The sequence below is a fragment of the Notamacropus eugenii genome, chromosome 1 (assembly GCF_028372415.1).
Source record: "Notamacropus eugenii isolate mMacEug1 chromosome 1, mMacEug1.pri_v2, whole genome shotgun sequence".
NCBI classification, from domain to species: domain Eukaryota; kingdom Metazoa; phylum Chordata; class Mammalia; order Diprotodontia; family Macropodidae; genus Notamacropus; species Notamacropus eugenii.
Genome location: NC_092872.1, coordinates 570,943,667 through 570,961,250, shown reverse-complemented (window position 1 = coordinate 570,961,250; position 17,584 = coordinate 570,943,667). Strand labels below are relative to the sequence as shown.

General features: G+C 33.5%; 1 protein-coding gene across 1 annotated transcript in view; it reads left to right on the top strand.

The window, feature by feature from the left end:
* CSMD1 (CUB and Sushi multiple domains 1) overlaps positions 1-17,584 on the top strand; it is a 2,598,423-nt gene that overhangs the window by 1,500,721 nt on the left and 1,080,118 nt on the right. The window contains exon 6 of the mRNA XM_072634370.1: positions 7,708-7,820. Coding sequence (XP_072490471.1) covers positions 7,708-7,820 — 113 coding nt within the window. The remainder of the gene's footprint in view (positions 1-7,707; positions 7,821-17,584) is intronic.

Below are 17,584 nucleotides of genomic sequence, written 5' to 3'. Positions count from 1 at the left end.
TTGTTATTGTTAATCTTTTGACTAATCTTTTGACATATTCTTTTCTCATTTTTGCACGTTCCATTGAAATTTAAGTTCCTCTTGGGACAGGAATTTTATATTTTTCTTCTTTTATAATTTCATACCATCTAAAAGTAGAACTGAATGTACTAGTAGAAACTCAACAGATGCTTTTGCCTGACTTAGAAAGTTCATTCACTGTAAAATATGGTGAATACACAATCATGGGTACCCAAAAGCAAAACTATTTTGTGTGACTTGAAGATTGAAAATCAATACCCATCCCTGAATGCCATAAGGGAAGCAACCACCTTGATGACTTTCTACAAGATGGGTAGGATACAGATTAGAGTCTTTATGACTTTCTTCCTGAATTGACAATTAATAAAGAATTTTGAAGGAACAGATGTCAAACTCTTGAAAGTTGCTTACTTTTCCTCAGAGAGAAAAGATAACTTGAATCTCTTCACTGCAAGTATTAAATCTTTTACCCCCCTCAGTTGGCCATTTGAATTAGGGAAGTTCTTTTTTTCTTTCTTTCTTTATTTTTTTTTTTTTACAGAACTTCCAAAATTTATATAATGATTTTCAAATAAATAGCCTATAAGTTTAGCTTCACTTGAGAGAAGCTCCCAAACACAGCTCATTCAAATTTTACTGGCATTTCTCCTTAAACACATTTAAGGCACTAGTCTTGACAATTTGACTCTCAATGTTTTCTTTTCTTCAAGTTATCTAAATGAATGATGTGGACATACTATGCTAGAACTGGAAGGAACCTTGGAAAACATATAACCCAATTTCCTCATTGTGTAGAAGGGGAAACTGAAGGTCAGAGTGGCATCTCATTTTTTTTCTTCATCTGAGACATATTGTTTTGGTGATGATAAAAATGCTAACCTCATTCTCCTAAATATCTTCACAGAAAGTCCTAAATGAAAAAAGAAAATTCCCCTATGAACTCATCTCTATTTTGTTTCTCAGGGAATGATGTTTTGTTTTGTTTTGTTTTCATAAATAGACCAAACAGGTTGTTTCACTAAATTGAGCAGTCAGCTATTACTGACAATGGTCAAACCCACTATGTAATCTTAGTGATATTTTTTTTTAGATCTATAGATTTTTATGTTTTTGTAATAATTTTATAACGCAGGTTTTACCAATTATAATTGTTAATTATAAGATCAGTCTTCTATGCAAATGTGCTTTTGTAGAATTTTAGGTTAATTATAAAGGAAAATACCCATTATTTTGGCTTAATGAATGACATCTTTGAGTTGCTAAGAATATGTGATTTGATCAACATCAAAGCTACTAAATTATCAATGCAACAGTGTTCGCAGCAATTGAAGCTGTACTACCATTCTATTAAAAATAAAATAATCAAGTACATTGAAGAAATTATATTGCCTTAGTATTTTGAAAAATATATATGAATATTAAAAATCAATTTTGTTAAGCTAAATTAGAAAAATATTTATGTTTCAATATTTAGATAATTTAATCAATTTCTCAAGGAAAATTTTCTATTACTTCTGGCTAGTATTTGACATTTTAATTGATTCTTTCTTGAAAGTCAGATGAAATGTACACCATACTTTGTGAACTTTACTTTTAATCTGAGTTTACTGTGGACTAATTGATATTCTCTTTCCAGTAAAGAAAAACCTATTTCTATGCAGAGTTTTTGATAAATTCATGATATTTCAACAATGATTTGAGGAAAATTCCTACAAAAATTTATTTCAATAGCTTCAAAAGGAAAATTGACAAGAGGTTTGGGGTGGTGGAAGTATGGATTAGACTGGATTTTTAGGATCATAATTTTTCTGCATCAAGTAATTTCTATAAAAAGAACACTGAACTATTCAGGATAATGTGATTTTCAAATAATTCTGGAAAGGTACAGGAATGAATTTTGAAGATACAAATATAGCTGACTATTTTTTTTTTGGAGTAAAGTTATTTGTGAGAGAAAGCAGGAGAGATTATACCTAATTTAAATTCAAGTAAGACATTTGTATTTTAAAATATGATAGTTTCAAAAATAATTTTTATGCTTTACTAAAGCAGATCCTTTCTTAGTCACCCTGGTGGAGGGAAAAACAAAATGTATATTAATGATCATTCTTTAATTAGATTATATACCAATATGAAGCTTATAATTTTTTAGTTCAACAACAAGCTAATGTGAACTAAGACCTATTTTATTACAAAATTGTTGTATAGTAGCACAGGTCAAGTCCAAATTCACTGAACATGATTACATTTACTATATAGTCAGCCACTCATTTTTCTATGAACCTTCCCAATAATACAGGATTCATCATGGGAAATGAAAGTAATACAAAAGAACATTTACTTAAAATGGAATGGAAGCTAAGAAAGAAAAATCAAGCCACAAACACTTACCTTCCATTTCCAAAACCACAACTGCCTAAATGCTCAAGGAAGGTATGATGTAACTCTTCTTGACTCTACTTCCCTTGAGGCTTATTAGCCTGGCATTATAAATCAGTAGAATTAAAAAAAACAAAACAAAAAGCCCTACTTTTTTTTTTTTTTGAGTCCACTCACTCTGCATTCCCTATGCTATTGTATCAGCATTTAGCAGCAACCTAGAAAAGGGTAAAGGTCTGTGTATAGATCCATGAGACATGATTAGGGGAAAATAAACAATTTGGCACATTTCCCACAAGAATTAAATCAAGTAATGGAAGACTGAAGACAAAGGACACGGAGGAATTTAAGCAGCAGCATCATGCCTCCATTCATAGTCTCAGGATATAACTTTGTGTTATACAACAGACTTATTCAGCCAGCAAAGGGAAGTCATGAACACTTTTGAGCCAAAAGATTAGGACCAAGGAGTCCCCCTAAATTCAATCACAACCACCCTAAAGTCTTACCAAAAGAAAAGTTTGCCAAACAGAGCCCTGGGCCTGAATTCCGGAAGACCTGAGATTAAATGTCACTTCAGATACTTACTAGTATCTAAAACATAACCCTGGGCAAGTCACATAAATCATCTCTCTTTTCTTTCTCAGTTTCTTAGAAATGAATCAAACAGGTTGTATCATTTGTTTGACTCAGTTTCCTCATCTATAAAATGGAGAGAGAAGAGCAGGTTCTTGTGAGGATCAAATGACATAATAATTGTACTATGCTCAGAATAGTGCCTGGTACACAGTAAACATTATATAAATGTTAAATATTATTATTGTAAACTTAATATTTATAATAATTATTATAATATATAATTACAACATATCCTTATATTATTGTAATATTATTATGTTATATTATTGCTGTTATTATTACAGTGATTAATTGGTCTACAAGGTTTTAACTAATCCTGAATTGCGTTATGTTCATACTAACTCCCAATTAGGCTAATATCCAGATATGTACAGTCCCTTCCTTCACTTGGATCTTTACCTCTTTGTTCTAGATATCTAGATGAGCATAAGCACACATCTTAGACTGTGCAAAATAACAATGCTTGCACATGCACAGGTGTGTGTGTGTGTGTGTGTGTGTGTGCGTGTGTGGTATACACAGTGGAATAAAGATGCTAAATGCCCAACAAAATAGACGTGTACATAAAAGGATATAGATACTAGCTGTTGCTTTTAGATAGGAATAAGCCTGTATATGTTATCTACCATTCTAAACAACACTTTAGTGGATGACTTCTTGACTAGGTATGGATGTCAATAACATTGTCTTTGACTTAAACAAATGACTTAAATAAGCTCTCCAGAGATAGTCTCTGAACTTCACAACATTTTACATAGACCATCTCAGAGTCTTCAGCAACGAGCCCAGAAACCTTAGGGATTAAAAGCTATTCCACCTTAGCAATGCTTATGTGAAGTATTTAAAATTTTTAACTGTGGCTTCTTAAGGTGGGAATCGCAGCTGGGAGGGTATCTGAAGCTGTTACTTCACTACACAAGAAGGAAAATCTCCTGCTCATAATAGTAGGAATTCATCTCATTTATGGAGTTCCCTCCAGGAGCCACATTAATTTTCCTCTTCTTTTCCTTCCCATTCCCTAATATTCTAACATCCCATTTCTCTTAAGAGGATTTGTTCACGTCTTCTCATCATACATGCTACAAACATTCCAAGACATCCAGAGTTAATTCTAGGGCATGGTATCACCTGGTGTGCTTCATTAAGACTTGGGGGGAGTGGGAGATATTAATTCCAAACAGAACATGTCTTCCTTCTATGTGGAGTCGTTATCAAAGAAGGGTAGCTATAGCACAGAGCATCGAGGAGAAGTTACCAATATCCTTATCCATAAAATGACAATAATCTAACACCCAGAGTTATCCCAGAGAATAAAGTGAAATAATCTTTGTAAAGCAATTTGCAAACCTTAAGATGCTATAAAAATACTAACTGGTAGTAGTAGTATTAATTGATTTATACAGGTGTATTATATATGCCAGTAATAATAATAATTATTAATAATAATAATCAATAACAATAACTTTACAAATATTTTCTCATTTGATCTTTACAACAATCCTGGGAGGTGCTATTATTACCTTTATTTAAAGGCAAAAAGAGGGTAAATGACTTGCCCAAGATTATAGCAACTAATAAGTGCTTGAGACCAGATCTGAACTAAGGTCTTTCTTATTCTAAGCCCCACACTCTAACCATTACACAACCAAACTTCTGTGGCTAGCATTGTTTCACTGCAAATACCCTGATGCATTGTAATTATATCACACTAGAGTGCTGTTGCTTGACTGACTGTAATGTCATAAAAGGACAAATGTGACCATTCATGACATTGTTCCTATGGTTCTTTATGCCACTGTAGCATCCTTTTACCAAGTATTGTGTTTCATGGAACCTTTTAATCATTAAGTGACTCAAACCAAACAATACAGGTCTCCAGAAAAGGAATGAAATGGATTCTCTACCTGTCATGTTGATTTACTTATTTATTTATTTTTCACATTTCCCTATTTGGAATTACATTGACTCTCCTTAAATACTATTTCTAATTTGCATAGCCTTAAATCTGATCATATCACAATTCCCCTCACCCTTATTTTTGCCCCATCCCAGCCTATTGAAGTTTATCAACATTGTTGTATCCCAGGGATTTAGGGAGATTTGAAGGGAGTGAGAGAAGTTATTTGTTTAACTTAGTAAAATAAAGAGAAAACACAACTTTGTATCATTTGTGAGAACCCAAAACGAATCATGGAAGATATATCTGCTCTGACTGTAGAGATTAATAAAATGGAAGAAAATGGTAGGAATTTAATTTTGTAAACTCCTATTCTAAATATAGGCTGGCAAGACTGTATGTTTGAGAATCCAATATTGACTTGGATAACCTCAGAGTTGGGCAAACGGGGATATAACCTTTATCTATAGAATCTGTAACGCAATCTCCGTAGGAAACAAAAGCCCTTCAAATAAAAGATTGGAAGGATTTACACATATCTGGGAGTCAGTTATGTGTGACTGTCTTCAGTCAGAAACACTTGAATCTTTCTGAATTACGAAGACCGGTGTGAAGAATTTTCTTCAACAGAAGATTATATTGAGCAAGGACATAAACTGTTACAATTTGTTGCAGTCAAGGTTTATCTTGGATTTTATCCTTTTTTTAAACCAAATGCTAAAATCGAATATTCCCAATGCCAGAAAGCTTCACTGCATATTTAGTTCATTGTTGCAGTTCCATAGGATAATCTCTAGATAGGGGAACTTATTTAATTATTCATTCATTCATTCATTTGTTTGTTTGTTTGTTTTGACAGCAAACACTGCATTGAAATAAGATTTCAAGATATGGCTGAAAAAGGGCTATAGGGATTAAACAGAAGTAATATTCTGTTCCCGCCAGAAAAAGTTCCCACCAGAATTTTTTAGAGTATTAAGGGACCTTAAAGATTATCTAGCTGAAACTCATCATTTTATAAATACAGAAACTGAGGCCCAGAGAACAGAAGTGTGTTTTCCATGGTCACATGTCATTTTAGTACCAGAATAGGAACCAAAGTCAAAGCAAGGTGATGATAAATCTAATGTTCTTTCCATAATTTTGGTGTATTATTATTATTATTACTATGAATAACAATAAAAACTAGCATTTATATGCAAATTTAAGATTTGCAAAGCTCTTTATAAATGTTATTTTATTTGGTCTCATAACACCTTAGGGCTAACATTATACCCATTTTGTTGTTGTTCAGTCATTTTCACTTATGTCTGACTTTTTGTGACATTTGGGTTTTTCTTGGCAAAGATACTGGAGTGATTTGCCATTTCTTCATTCAATTCATTTTACACTTGAGAAAACTGAGGCAAATAGGGTTAAATGACTTGCCAAAGGTCACAGCAAGTATCTAAGGCAGGATGTGAACTCAGGAAGATGAGTCTTCCTAACTCCAGGCCCACTACTCTCTCCATTGCACTTACCGAGTTGCCCCCTACAAAGCCTCTGACCAGAAAGTAGGAATGTGGAATGTCTAACCTTTTAATTTGTTGTTCATTCATACAGTCATGCCAAACTCTTTATGACCCTGATGGACCATACTATTCATAGTGTTTTCTTGGTAAAGATACTGGAGTGGTTTACCATTTACTTCTCCAGTTGATTAAAGCAAACAGAGGCTAAGTTACTTGCCCACTTTCAGCTAGTAAGTGAACGAGGCCAGATATAAATTCAGATTTTCTGAACCCTAGGTCTAGGACTCTATCCACTGAGTCACCTAGTAGCCTAGAAAAACAGATTAGGAAATTCAGTATGAGAGAAATTAAGTGATTTGCCCAGCCACTCAATACAGTCACTAAATGTCTAAGATGGTATTTTAACTGAAATTTTCCTAAATCTAGAGCTGATAGGCCACCTCCAATCTTTATTCAGGACTTGATAGGAGTTTAACGCTTTTTTTTTTAAAGTTGTCCAGCAAGATATGTACTCAACTCTCTGTGCATGAGTTAGACTCTAGAATATTATTAAGAATATGCACATATTCACATATGCACATATATAGACATATATACATATATATATATATATATATAGAGAGAGAGAGAGAGAGAGAGAGAGAGAGAGAGAGATTGCATACTGAGATTACAAAAATAAATTAGAGCAGAACTCCTGAGATTTCTGGCTTTAAAAGGCATAGTTACTGTGCTTTCCTGTGCTGTTCCTGTATATGTGTTGTTGTGAGGGGGTACATTTGTTAGTTTTATTTGTTTGCTTCCTTAGTCCTTTGTGAAATCTCCTTAAAATATGTCTTGGTGTGTGATGTCCCAGTGAAAACTATTTCCTGTCTTTGACAGGGGATAAAATTGAATGTCCTCATTTATTTAGGTACTAATAAAAATATATCTGTCAAAGTAGAAAAGTCAATATTTATGGGGGAAGAGCTATGAAAAAGAAAAAAAAAACTTGAAAAAATTTAAGCTTCCTTTTAGTTGCAAAGAATGACCCATTCTTAAAGTAGAAATGTCAAGAATTTCCCCTTTGAATCTCAGAGGTTATTCAGTCCAATCCATTAAAAGCAGGAATCTCCTTTTGCAATTCAGGTCTTCTCTACTACTGTTGTTTAACTGATCTCATATCTGAGAGGTATTGGTACTCCAGCTCCACAAGTTAGGTAGATATAGAAAGATTCCTTTGCCTGATTTTCAAATTGTATCATTTTTCTCTGTTTCTTCTAGGCTGACTGGAATGAATCTTCCTTCTCCTGTTATCAGTAGCAAGAATTGGTTAAGACTCCATTTCACATCTGACAGTAACCATCGACGAAAAGGATTTAATGCCCAATTCCAAGGTAAGAATTTTCTAGTCTGAGGAGGGAAATAGCATGGACAGCTTGAGTTGTTCCTTGTTGCTGAAGAAGCAGAGGGACAAGGAAGAGAATGGTGCTGGTAGTTGCCCCATTGGAATCTCATCTGTCTTTTTGGGAACTTTAGGTATTTTTTAGGCCTATAATGAGTAACTATTTGCTTCACTGAATTTCATTTAATTAATATTAGAGAGTAGAAGTCTGGTAAAATAGGTAACATTTTTATCGTTTCTAAGAGAAGTAGTTTGTCAATCAATGAACACAATATAATGAATGTTTAATATTTTTATTCTCATGTGGGTAGCAAACCATAATAGAATTTTATCAAGATAACTCATAGGTCATCACAAACACTCTTTTCAATAACCCAAAAGTCAACTCTACACCTGGATATCACCAGATGGACAACATCACATCAGATTAATTATACTTTGCAGAAAAAGATGGAAAAACTCTTTGCAGTCAGTTAAAACAAGACCTGGAGTTGACTATGGCTCAGATCATGAGTTTCTTACTGTGAAATTCAGTCTTAAATTGAAGTAGAAAAAAACCTTCAGTCCATATAGGTATGAGCCAAATATACTCCTTGTGAATATGAAGTAGGGGTTATGAATAGATTTAGGGTATTAGATCTGGTAGATAGAGTGCCTGAAGAACTATGAATGGAAGTTCATAATATTGTATAGGAAGCATAAAAAATATTCTGAGGAAAAAGAAGAGCAGGAAAGCAAAATGGCTGCCTGATAAGGCTTTATAAATAGTTGAGGAAAGAAGGGAAGAGAAAAGAGAAAGGGAAAGATAAAGGCAACTGAATACAGAATTCCAGAGAATAGCAAGGAGACCTAAGATAGCTTTCTTGAATAAGCAATGCAAAAAAAAAGAAAGAAAAGAAAAAAATAGGATAGGAAAGACAAGAGATCTCTTCAATAAAATTAAAGATATTCAGGGAATGTTTCATCTAAAAACAGACATAATAAAAGACAAAAATAGTAGGGACTGAACAGAAGCAGAAGAGAAGAAAGATGAGGTGGCAAGAAAACACAAAAGAGCTCTACAAGAAAGATCTTAACATCAGATGCATGGTGTGGTTATTGATCTAGATGCAGACATCCTAGAGAATGAAGCAAGTGGTCCTTAGTTAGGAAGCACTGCTAACAATAAGACTAATGAAGATGATGGAATTCCAGCTGAGCTATTTTAAATCTTAAAAGATAATGCTGCTAAAGTGTTACATTCAATATACCAGCAAATATGGAAAACTCCACAGTGACTACTGAATAGAAAAAGTTCAGTTTATATCCCAATTGTAAAGAATGGCAATGCTAAGGAATGTTTAAATTCTTAAACAATTGCATTCATTTCATATGCCAGTAAGGTTATGTGTAAGATTTTGCAATCTAGGCTTTAGTGATATGTGAACTGAGAATTACCAGAAGAGCAGGTTAGTTTTCAAAGAGGCAGAAGAACTAGAGACCAAATTGCCAACATTTGCTGAATTATGGAGAAAGCAAGGGAGTTCCAGAAAAACAAAACAAAACAAACAAAAAAAAAACCCATCTACTTCTGCTTCATTGCCTTCACTAAAGCCTTTGTCTCTTGGATCACAACAAAATATAGCAAGTCCTCAAAGAAATAGGAGTACCTGATCATCTCACTTTTCTCTTGAGTAACTTGTATATAGGCCAAGAAGTAATAGTTAGAACCAAACGTCCACCAACTAATTAGTTTAAGGTTGAAAATGAGTACAGCAAGGCTACATATTGTCACCTTAGTTATTGAACTTAATGTAGAGTACATCATGCAAAATCCAGCCTGTATGAATTAAAAGCTGGAATTAAGGTTAGCTGGAGAAATGGCAACAATCTCAGATACAGATAATACTATTCTGATGGCAGAAAGAGAAAAAGAACTAAGAAGTCTCTTGATGAGAGTGAAAGCTGGTTTGAAGTTTAATATAATAAAAACTAAAAAAACCAAGATCTTGGCAACAGATCCCACTACTTCATAGCAATACAAAAGGAGAAGAAATGGAAGCAGTGTCAGATTTTATACTCTTGGGCTTAAAAGAGATAGAGACTGCAGATATGACATTATAAGACATTTTTTCCTTTAAAAGAAAGCTATGGCAAATCTTAACAGATTATGAAAAAGCAGAAATACCACCTTGCCAATAAAGGTCCATATAGTCAGTAGCTATGAATGACTGTGAAAGTTGAACTATATAGAAAGATGAGTGCTGATGAATCCATCCTTTTGGTTCTGAAGAATACTTTTTAGAGTCCCTTGGAGAGGAAAGAGATCAAATCAGTCAATACCAAAAGAGATTAACTCAGACTATTGAATGGAAAGTCGAACCTGAAACTGAAACTTAAATATATTGGTCATGTAAGGAGAAGACAGCACTTATTGGAAAAGACCCTGATGTTGGGAAAGATCAAAGGCAAAAAGAAAAGGATTCAGCAGAGGATGAGAGGGACAGATAGTGTAATGGAAAAAAATGAAAGTGAACTTGGATAGACTTCAAGAGATAGTGAGAAATAGAAGTGCCTGGCATTCTATGGCCCATGGGATCACAAAGAATAGGACAGGGCTGAACAACAACAAAAACCACATTACACCAAGGGAACCTAAAGTGATTCCTTTATGTCATGAGTTCTCTTGCTTCATAGAAATAGAATTAAATTAACCTGACAATAGATTACAACTGGTGATAATTTCCAAATTCTACCACTTAAACTCTAGTCTTCCTCTTACCACCAAGAGTCAGACTCTGCCCCTAGAACCATTGGCTCTCATAGGTGAACTTGCAATGTATTTTGCCCAGAACCAGGTTCCTGCTATATCCAAAATATGATGCAGAACACATATCCTCATACTCTACCTCCTTTCCAGCTCTAGCTCCCCTAAAAGTATTGTCATCCTGTATTAGAAAATAAGTTTCTACTAATACATTGTTGGTGGAGTTGTGAACTGATCCAACCATTCTGGAGAGTAATTCAGAACTATGCCCAAAGGACAATATAACTGTGTATACCCTTTGATCCAGCAATACCACTACTAGGTTGGTATCCTAGAGATCATAAAAGAGGAAAAAGGACCTGTACAAATAGATTTATAGTAGCTCTTTTTGTGGTGGAAAAAAATTAGAAATTGAGTGGATGCCCATCAGTTGGGGAATGGCTGAACAAGTTATAGTATATGAATGTAATGGATAATATCATGCTATAAGAAATGATGAGCAGGTGGATTTCAGAAAAACCTGGAAATACTTACATGAACTGATGCTTAGTGAAGTGACCAGAACCAGGAGAACATTGTACACAGTAACAGCAAAATAGTGTGATGATCGGCTATGGATGATTTAGCTCTTTTCAGCAATACAGTGATCCAAGACCAGTCCCAAAGGCTAATAATGGAAAATGTTGTCCCCATCCAGAGAAAGAACTATGGAGTTTTAATTAAGATTGAAGTATAGTATTTTCTCTTTTTTGTTTTTTTCTTCTTTCTTGTGGTTTTTCCTTTTGCTCTGATTCTTCTTTCATAACATGACTAATGTGGAAATATGTTTAACATGATTTCAAATATACAGTCTATATCAGATTGCTTACCATCTTGGGGTGGGCAGAGGAAGGAGAGGAGGGAGAAAATAAATTGGAACTCAAAATCTTATAGAAATGAATATTGAAAACTGTCATTACATGTAATCAGAAAAAAAAAATACTATTCAGTGAGGAAATAAAGAAAATAAGTTCCTTGAAGAAAAAGACCATGTTGTTGCTTGTTTTTGTATATCAAGAATGTTAGTGTCTAAAACATAGTAAGTGCTTAAAAAGTCCATTTCCATTCATTCAATCAATTCTTGTTCCCTTTTAACTTCATTACCTTATGCAACATTTTCCTCTTCTGTTTACCTTTCCTTACATTTCTCCCCATTTTTCTGTATTCTCCTTGTACTAATTGAAACTTAGATTTTGGTCCAGTGCAGTGGAAAAAAAGGGTAAAAGACAAAATAGAATTCTTTGCTATCTGAAAATTCCAAAAGAATATGTTCTATGGTCATGGATTCTGTATAACTATTGTGCAGAAATAGGAACTCTTCATTTTGCTTTGTCTAATAGAAAAGTAAGTTAGATCTTTAGTTTCATGAGGTTTACTGTAACTGTCAGATCATTGATGTCTACATCAATCTGATGTAGACATATTTAAAACATGATTATGCATTCCCCATCTAACCAAAGGTGGCTTACTTTGTTTAACAAATGTCAGTCGTATACATAGATATTTATTATCATTGATAAATATTTAAAAGTGCTATCTTGGTCAACAAACAACTCTAAGCTCACAAAATTGCACTTCTTTGACTTTTATGTGACCAAAATATGTCAGGAATGTCCTTTTGTTTGAAATTTTAATAAGGGTGGATTATTATTATTCTATGATAATATAATTGATAGTGATTTAATATATTCTGGTTAAAATACCTTCTCTAAGGATACAATACAGTATAATACCAAAAAAAAAAAAAAAAGATATAAGATCCTAGAGTTAGAGCTTTAAAGTATCTTGTTTGTCATCTGGTCTAATACCTTCATTTTAAAGATAAATGAATTTAGGTCTAGGGAACTTTTGACCTTTCAAAGTCAGATATGTAATAAATGTCAGAGGAAGATTTGAACACAGGTCCTCTGATTTCAATTGATTATATTGCCACTATACATTTAATCATCCACTTTCTACAGAACATTTTCTGAAATTGTGGAGAATAAAGATTAGATAATATAGTCTCTACATTCAAGTCTACAAGTCAAGAGGCAGTCATATAATAGAAAGAACATGAACTTGAGAAACAGGAGACTTGGAACCACATTCATTCATTTGATTCACAGTTGAGTAGAGTTTGCAGGGAACACAATGGAAAGGGAGGGTAGAAGAGCAAAGAGAATTCTAGAATTGAGCTGGATAGGAACATGAATATAATGAAAGTCCTGGAAGTGCTGGGAGTGCGTTCAGATGGAAAGAGCTTTCTCTCTATGAAATATGGACTCCCTATCACTGCAATTATGATAACAGGCATGCCAAATATTTACTTAATTTGTTAACTAGCTAAGCATAGTTGTTTGGAGCATTTGGGTACCATTCCCTCCATAAAGTGTCTGAGAGCAGGGTGTAAGGGAGTGGGGAATGGATGTGTTTGGGTCTTTAAGAACTGGACTAAATTCACATGTGGCACCAGTTTTGTTGTTGTTGTTGTTGTTGTTTTAATTTTAATTAGTTAGTATTTTATTTTTCCCTAGTTACACGTAAAAACAATTTTTAACATTTGTTTTTTAAAATTTTTAGTTACAAATTTTCTCCCTTCTTCACCTACCCCCTCATTGAGAAGGTAAGTAATTTTATATAGGTTGTACATATGCAGTCATGCAAAACATTTCCATATTAGTCACGCTATGAAAGAAAACAAAGAAACAAATGTATATATATATATACAAATATATATATACGTATATATATATATACGTATATATATATATATACGTATATATATATATATATATAGAAAGTGTGCTTCTATCTGCATTCAGACTCCATCACTTCTTTCTCTGGGAGTAGATAGCATTTTTCAAGATAAGGCCTTCAGAACTGTGTTGGATCATTGTGTTACTGAGAATAGCTAAGTCATTCATAGTTTATCGTTGTACGATATTGCATTTACTCTGTAAAATATTTTGCTTTTGCTCATTTAACTTTGCATCAGTTCATGTAAGTCTTACCATGTTTTTCTGAAAGTATCCTGCTTGTTATTTCTTTTTCTTTCTTTTTTTGAAATTTTCATCATTCACTTTTTTAAGATTTTGAGTTCTAAAATTTTCTCCGTCTTCCCTCCCTCCACCCCAAGATGACATGCAAAAACAGATATAGGCTAAACACATACAATCATATTAAATATATTTCCATGCTAGTCATGTTGTGAAAGAAGAATTAGAACAGAAGGGAAAAGCATGAGAAAGAAAACAAAAGAGAGAAAATAGTGTGTTTCAATCTACATTATGACTCCATAGTTCCTTTTCTAGAATTGTCTTTGACCATGGCACTGCTGAGAGGAGCAAGGTTATTAAAGTTGGTCATCCAACAGTGTTGCTGTTACTGTTACAATGTTGCTGTTACTGTTACAATGTTGCTGTTACTATGTACAATGTTTTTCTGGTTCTGCTCACTTCCCTCAGCATCAGTTCATATAACTCTTTCCAGTTTTTTTTTTTTCTGAAATACACCTGCTCATCTTTTTTTTGTAATGACATAATACTATTCCATTACATTCATATACCACAACTTGTTCATCCATTGCCCAGTTCATAGGCATCCCTTCAATTTCTGATTCTTTGCCACCACAAAAAAGAGCTGCTACAAACCTGTTTGTATATGTGAGTCCTTTTTCTTATGTTACGATCTCTTTGGGATGCATACCTTCTAGTTGTATATTGCTAGATCAAAGGGTATGCACAGTGTGATTGCCTTTTGGGCATAGTTCAAAATTGCTCTCCAGAATGGTTGGATCAGTTCACAACTCCACCAACAATGCATCAGTGTTCTAATTTTTCCACACCTTCTCCAACATTTATCATTTTTCTGTTTTGTCATATTAGCCAATCTTATAGGTGTGAAGTGGTACCTCAAAGTTTTTTTTTAATTTGCATTTCTCTATTCAGTAGTGATTTAGCTACTCATGTGTTGTTTCTTATAACACGATAGTATTCCATCACAATCGTATGCCATAACATGTTCAGCTCTTCCCCAAATGATGGGCATCTCCTCAATTTCCATTTCTTTGGGTGACACCAATTTGATAATTATATTCCAGGATCTTGGAAAAAGGAAACATTCTCAGACGATATTCCATATAGGGAGGAATGATCTTGGCTCTGTCATAAGACTGATATCAGTGACAATGGTCCTTAAGCTTAGTAGTTTTTAGTAAGTTCTCTGAGAACCAAGCCAAACACAAGATCTCAGCCTAAGATTCCAAGCTTTCTTATTCTAGGTAGTGTTGGAACCTCACTGTTAGTAGCTCTGGTTACACAATTTTAGGTTACAGGCTAAAATAAAGGTAGGGACAGTCAAATGAAAAAGGTATTTAAATTTTCTTTAAGATCAAGTCCAGTTCTTGATCCAAAAATTGTATGACTGAATAGATAATGTTAGGATAGAGAGGGACTTTATTATTCATTTAGTCTAACTTCCCAATTTAAATTTCTCTTCAGGAATCTTCTTGGCAAAAGTTCTCTGCTATTATTTGGAGAAATAGTCCCCTTTTTCATAAGATAGACCATTTTTTGTTGGAGCCTAAGCAAATATCATTAAGAAAAAGTATTTGGTTGTAGATGTCTCCTTAAAATTTGTTGTAATGTAGTGAACAAAGCATCCTCTTTGGTGTATATAATGGAGTCAGTGAAGGTGGTAGAAAGTCCGCTGGATTTAGAATCTGAAAACTTATTTTACTTTCCTATCTTTTTACTTCTTAGCTCTGTGACTGGGAGAAAAAAAAACTTCTGGGCCTCAGTTTTCTCTTTTGTGAAATAAAGAACCTGGAATAAATAATCTTAAGATCCCTTTCAGCTCTTCATTTTTTATCCTAATCTAGAAGTCAGGACATGGAAATATCCTTATATATAACTTTTAATATCTTTATCATAAACAGATTTCACCTCTTTAATATAATAAGCATGAGAAGCAGCTTGGTATTACTTTAGAAAAAAGACAATCTCAGAGTCAGAAAGACCTGAATGAATTCAAATGTAGACTCTGAATAGCTATTTGACCCTGGGGAAGTTCCTTAGTCTCTCAATATCACTTTCAGTGGCCCCAGGAAATTCTTTAATACTATACATTACAGAATATTTCCTGATCTGCATTAGTAGAGGGAGTTTTCTCATGAAGACTTCCTAATATTAATGAAACCAACAGGCCTAGGAACAAACGTACAAACACAGAAAAAAATTTATAATCAACCAGACAGAATCAGATGATCTAGCTCAAGTTTCCACAGCTACTTAATGGCTTAGGACTAATAACAATAACAATACTAATGTTTATATCACTTCTTTTTAAACAAAGGGGAGAGTTCAAGTACAGTGTATTTATGATGAGGTAGGTAGAGATGTCCAGATATTACTATATGTATAAATACAAAGGCATCTAAAAAATAAAACTTACTTTAATTAAAAATAGTTGACATTTACGTAGCACTTTAAGATTTGTAAAACTCATATTATCTATCCATATGTATATATGTACGTATGTATGTTTATGTATATATATATTATATGTGTGTATGTGTTTTATATATATACATATATATGTACATATAGACCTCATTTAATTTTCAACCACCTTATAATGGATTAAATTGCTTTAACCTCCTTTAAAAAAGAGGAAACTGAGTCTCCAAGATGTTAAATGACTTAATAGTTAGCATTTACATAGTGCTCACTATGTACCAAGCACTAACTAAGGACTTCACAAATGTTGACTCATTTTATCTTCAAAAGAACTCTGTAACATAGGTATTATTATTTTTTCCATTTTATGAATGAGGAAGTTAAGGCATACACAGATCAAATGACTTTTGCAAGATCATACAGCTAGTAAAAATCTGAGGCCCATTTAGAATGTAGGTCTTCCTGACTTCAGGACTAGGAATTGTCATTATACCACCTAGGTGCCTAGACTTGTCCCATCAATGTTGATTCAACTATTTAGTGTTTTATGTGGGGTGTGAAGCCAGGTCTCTCCAGATCCTACATTGAAACTTCTTTTCACTATCTTAAACTATGAAAAATAGTTCACGATTTTTTCTAATAGAGTTTATAGAATTCATTATAGATATGGAGGGAGAAAATTCCTTATTACGCTAAAGCTTAAAAATAAGTTTACCCTCTTTAGGGCAGAGAATTTTCCACTTGTTTGTTTTTTTAATTGATGGAAGCTAAAGAGGTCAGTTTAATTTTGATGTCAGGAAAATCTTACTAAGTAATAAAGCCATCCAAAAAGTGGAATGGGCATCTTTGAGAGGTAGTAGGTTTACATTCCTCAGAATTCTCTAAGGAAAGGTTGTATAACCATTTGTCAAATGTGTTATGATGGGACTCCATTAGTCTATAGATTATAGCACTTGGCCACCAAATTCCCTTTCAACTCTGATATTCTTTAATTTTTTGGTTTTCTTCTTTGCTCAGACTCTTGCAATGTGAACTCGTATGACTACAGGAAAGGTATTATGTAACTATAATATCATGCAATATAGAAGTAGAGATCATCTTGGAGATCCTCTGATCCAAAGCTCTCATTTTAAAGAAGAGGCAGTTGGGGTTCATAGAAGAGGAATGATTTGCTTAAGATCACAGAGGCCATAAAATAGTAGAGATAAGTCCTCTGATAACAAATTCAGTATTCTTTTTATACTCTGGCAACTCAAATGCTAAAGGCACCTTAAATCTCTCTATAAATGTCACCATTATTAAAATAAATAGTACATGAAACATGTTAAGCAAGAATGCACTTAGTAAAATGAAGGTCTATAGCAATTTTGATCTAATGGGAGATAGCATGACATAAAGATCTGTAGGATTAGAGGACCTGGGTTCAAATTCCATTTCTGACATTTGTTAATTATATAATGTTGGCCAAATTACTTAACCTACATAGACTTCAGTTTCCTCATCTGTAAAATGAGGGGATTGGGTCGCTTTCAC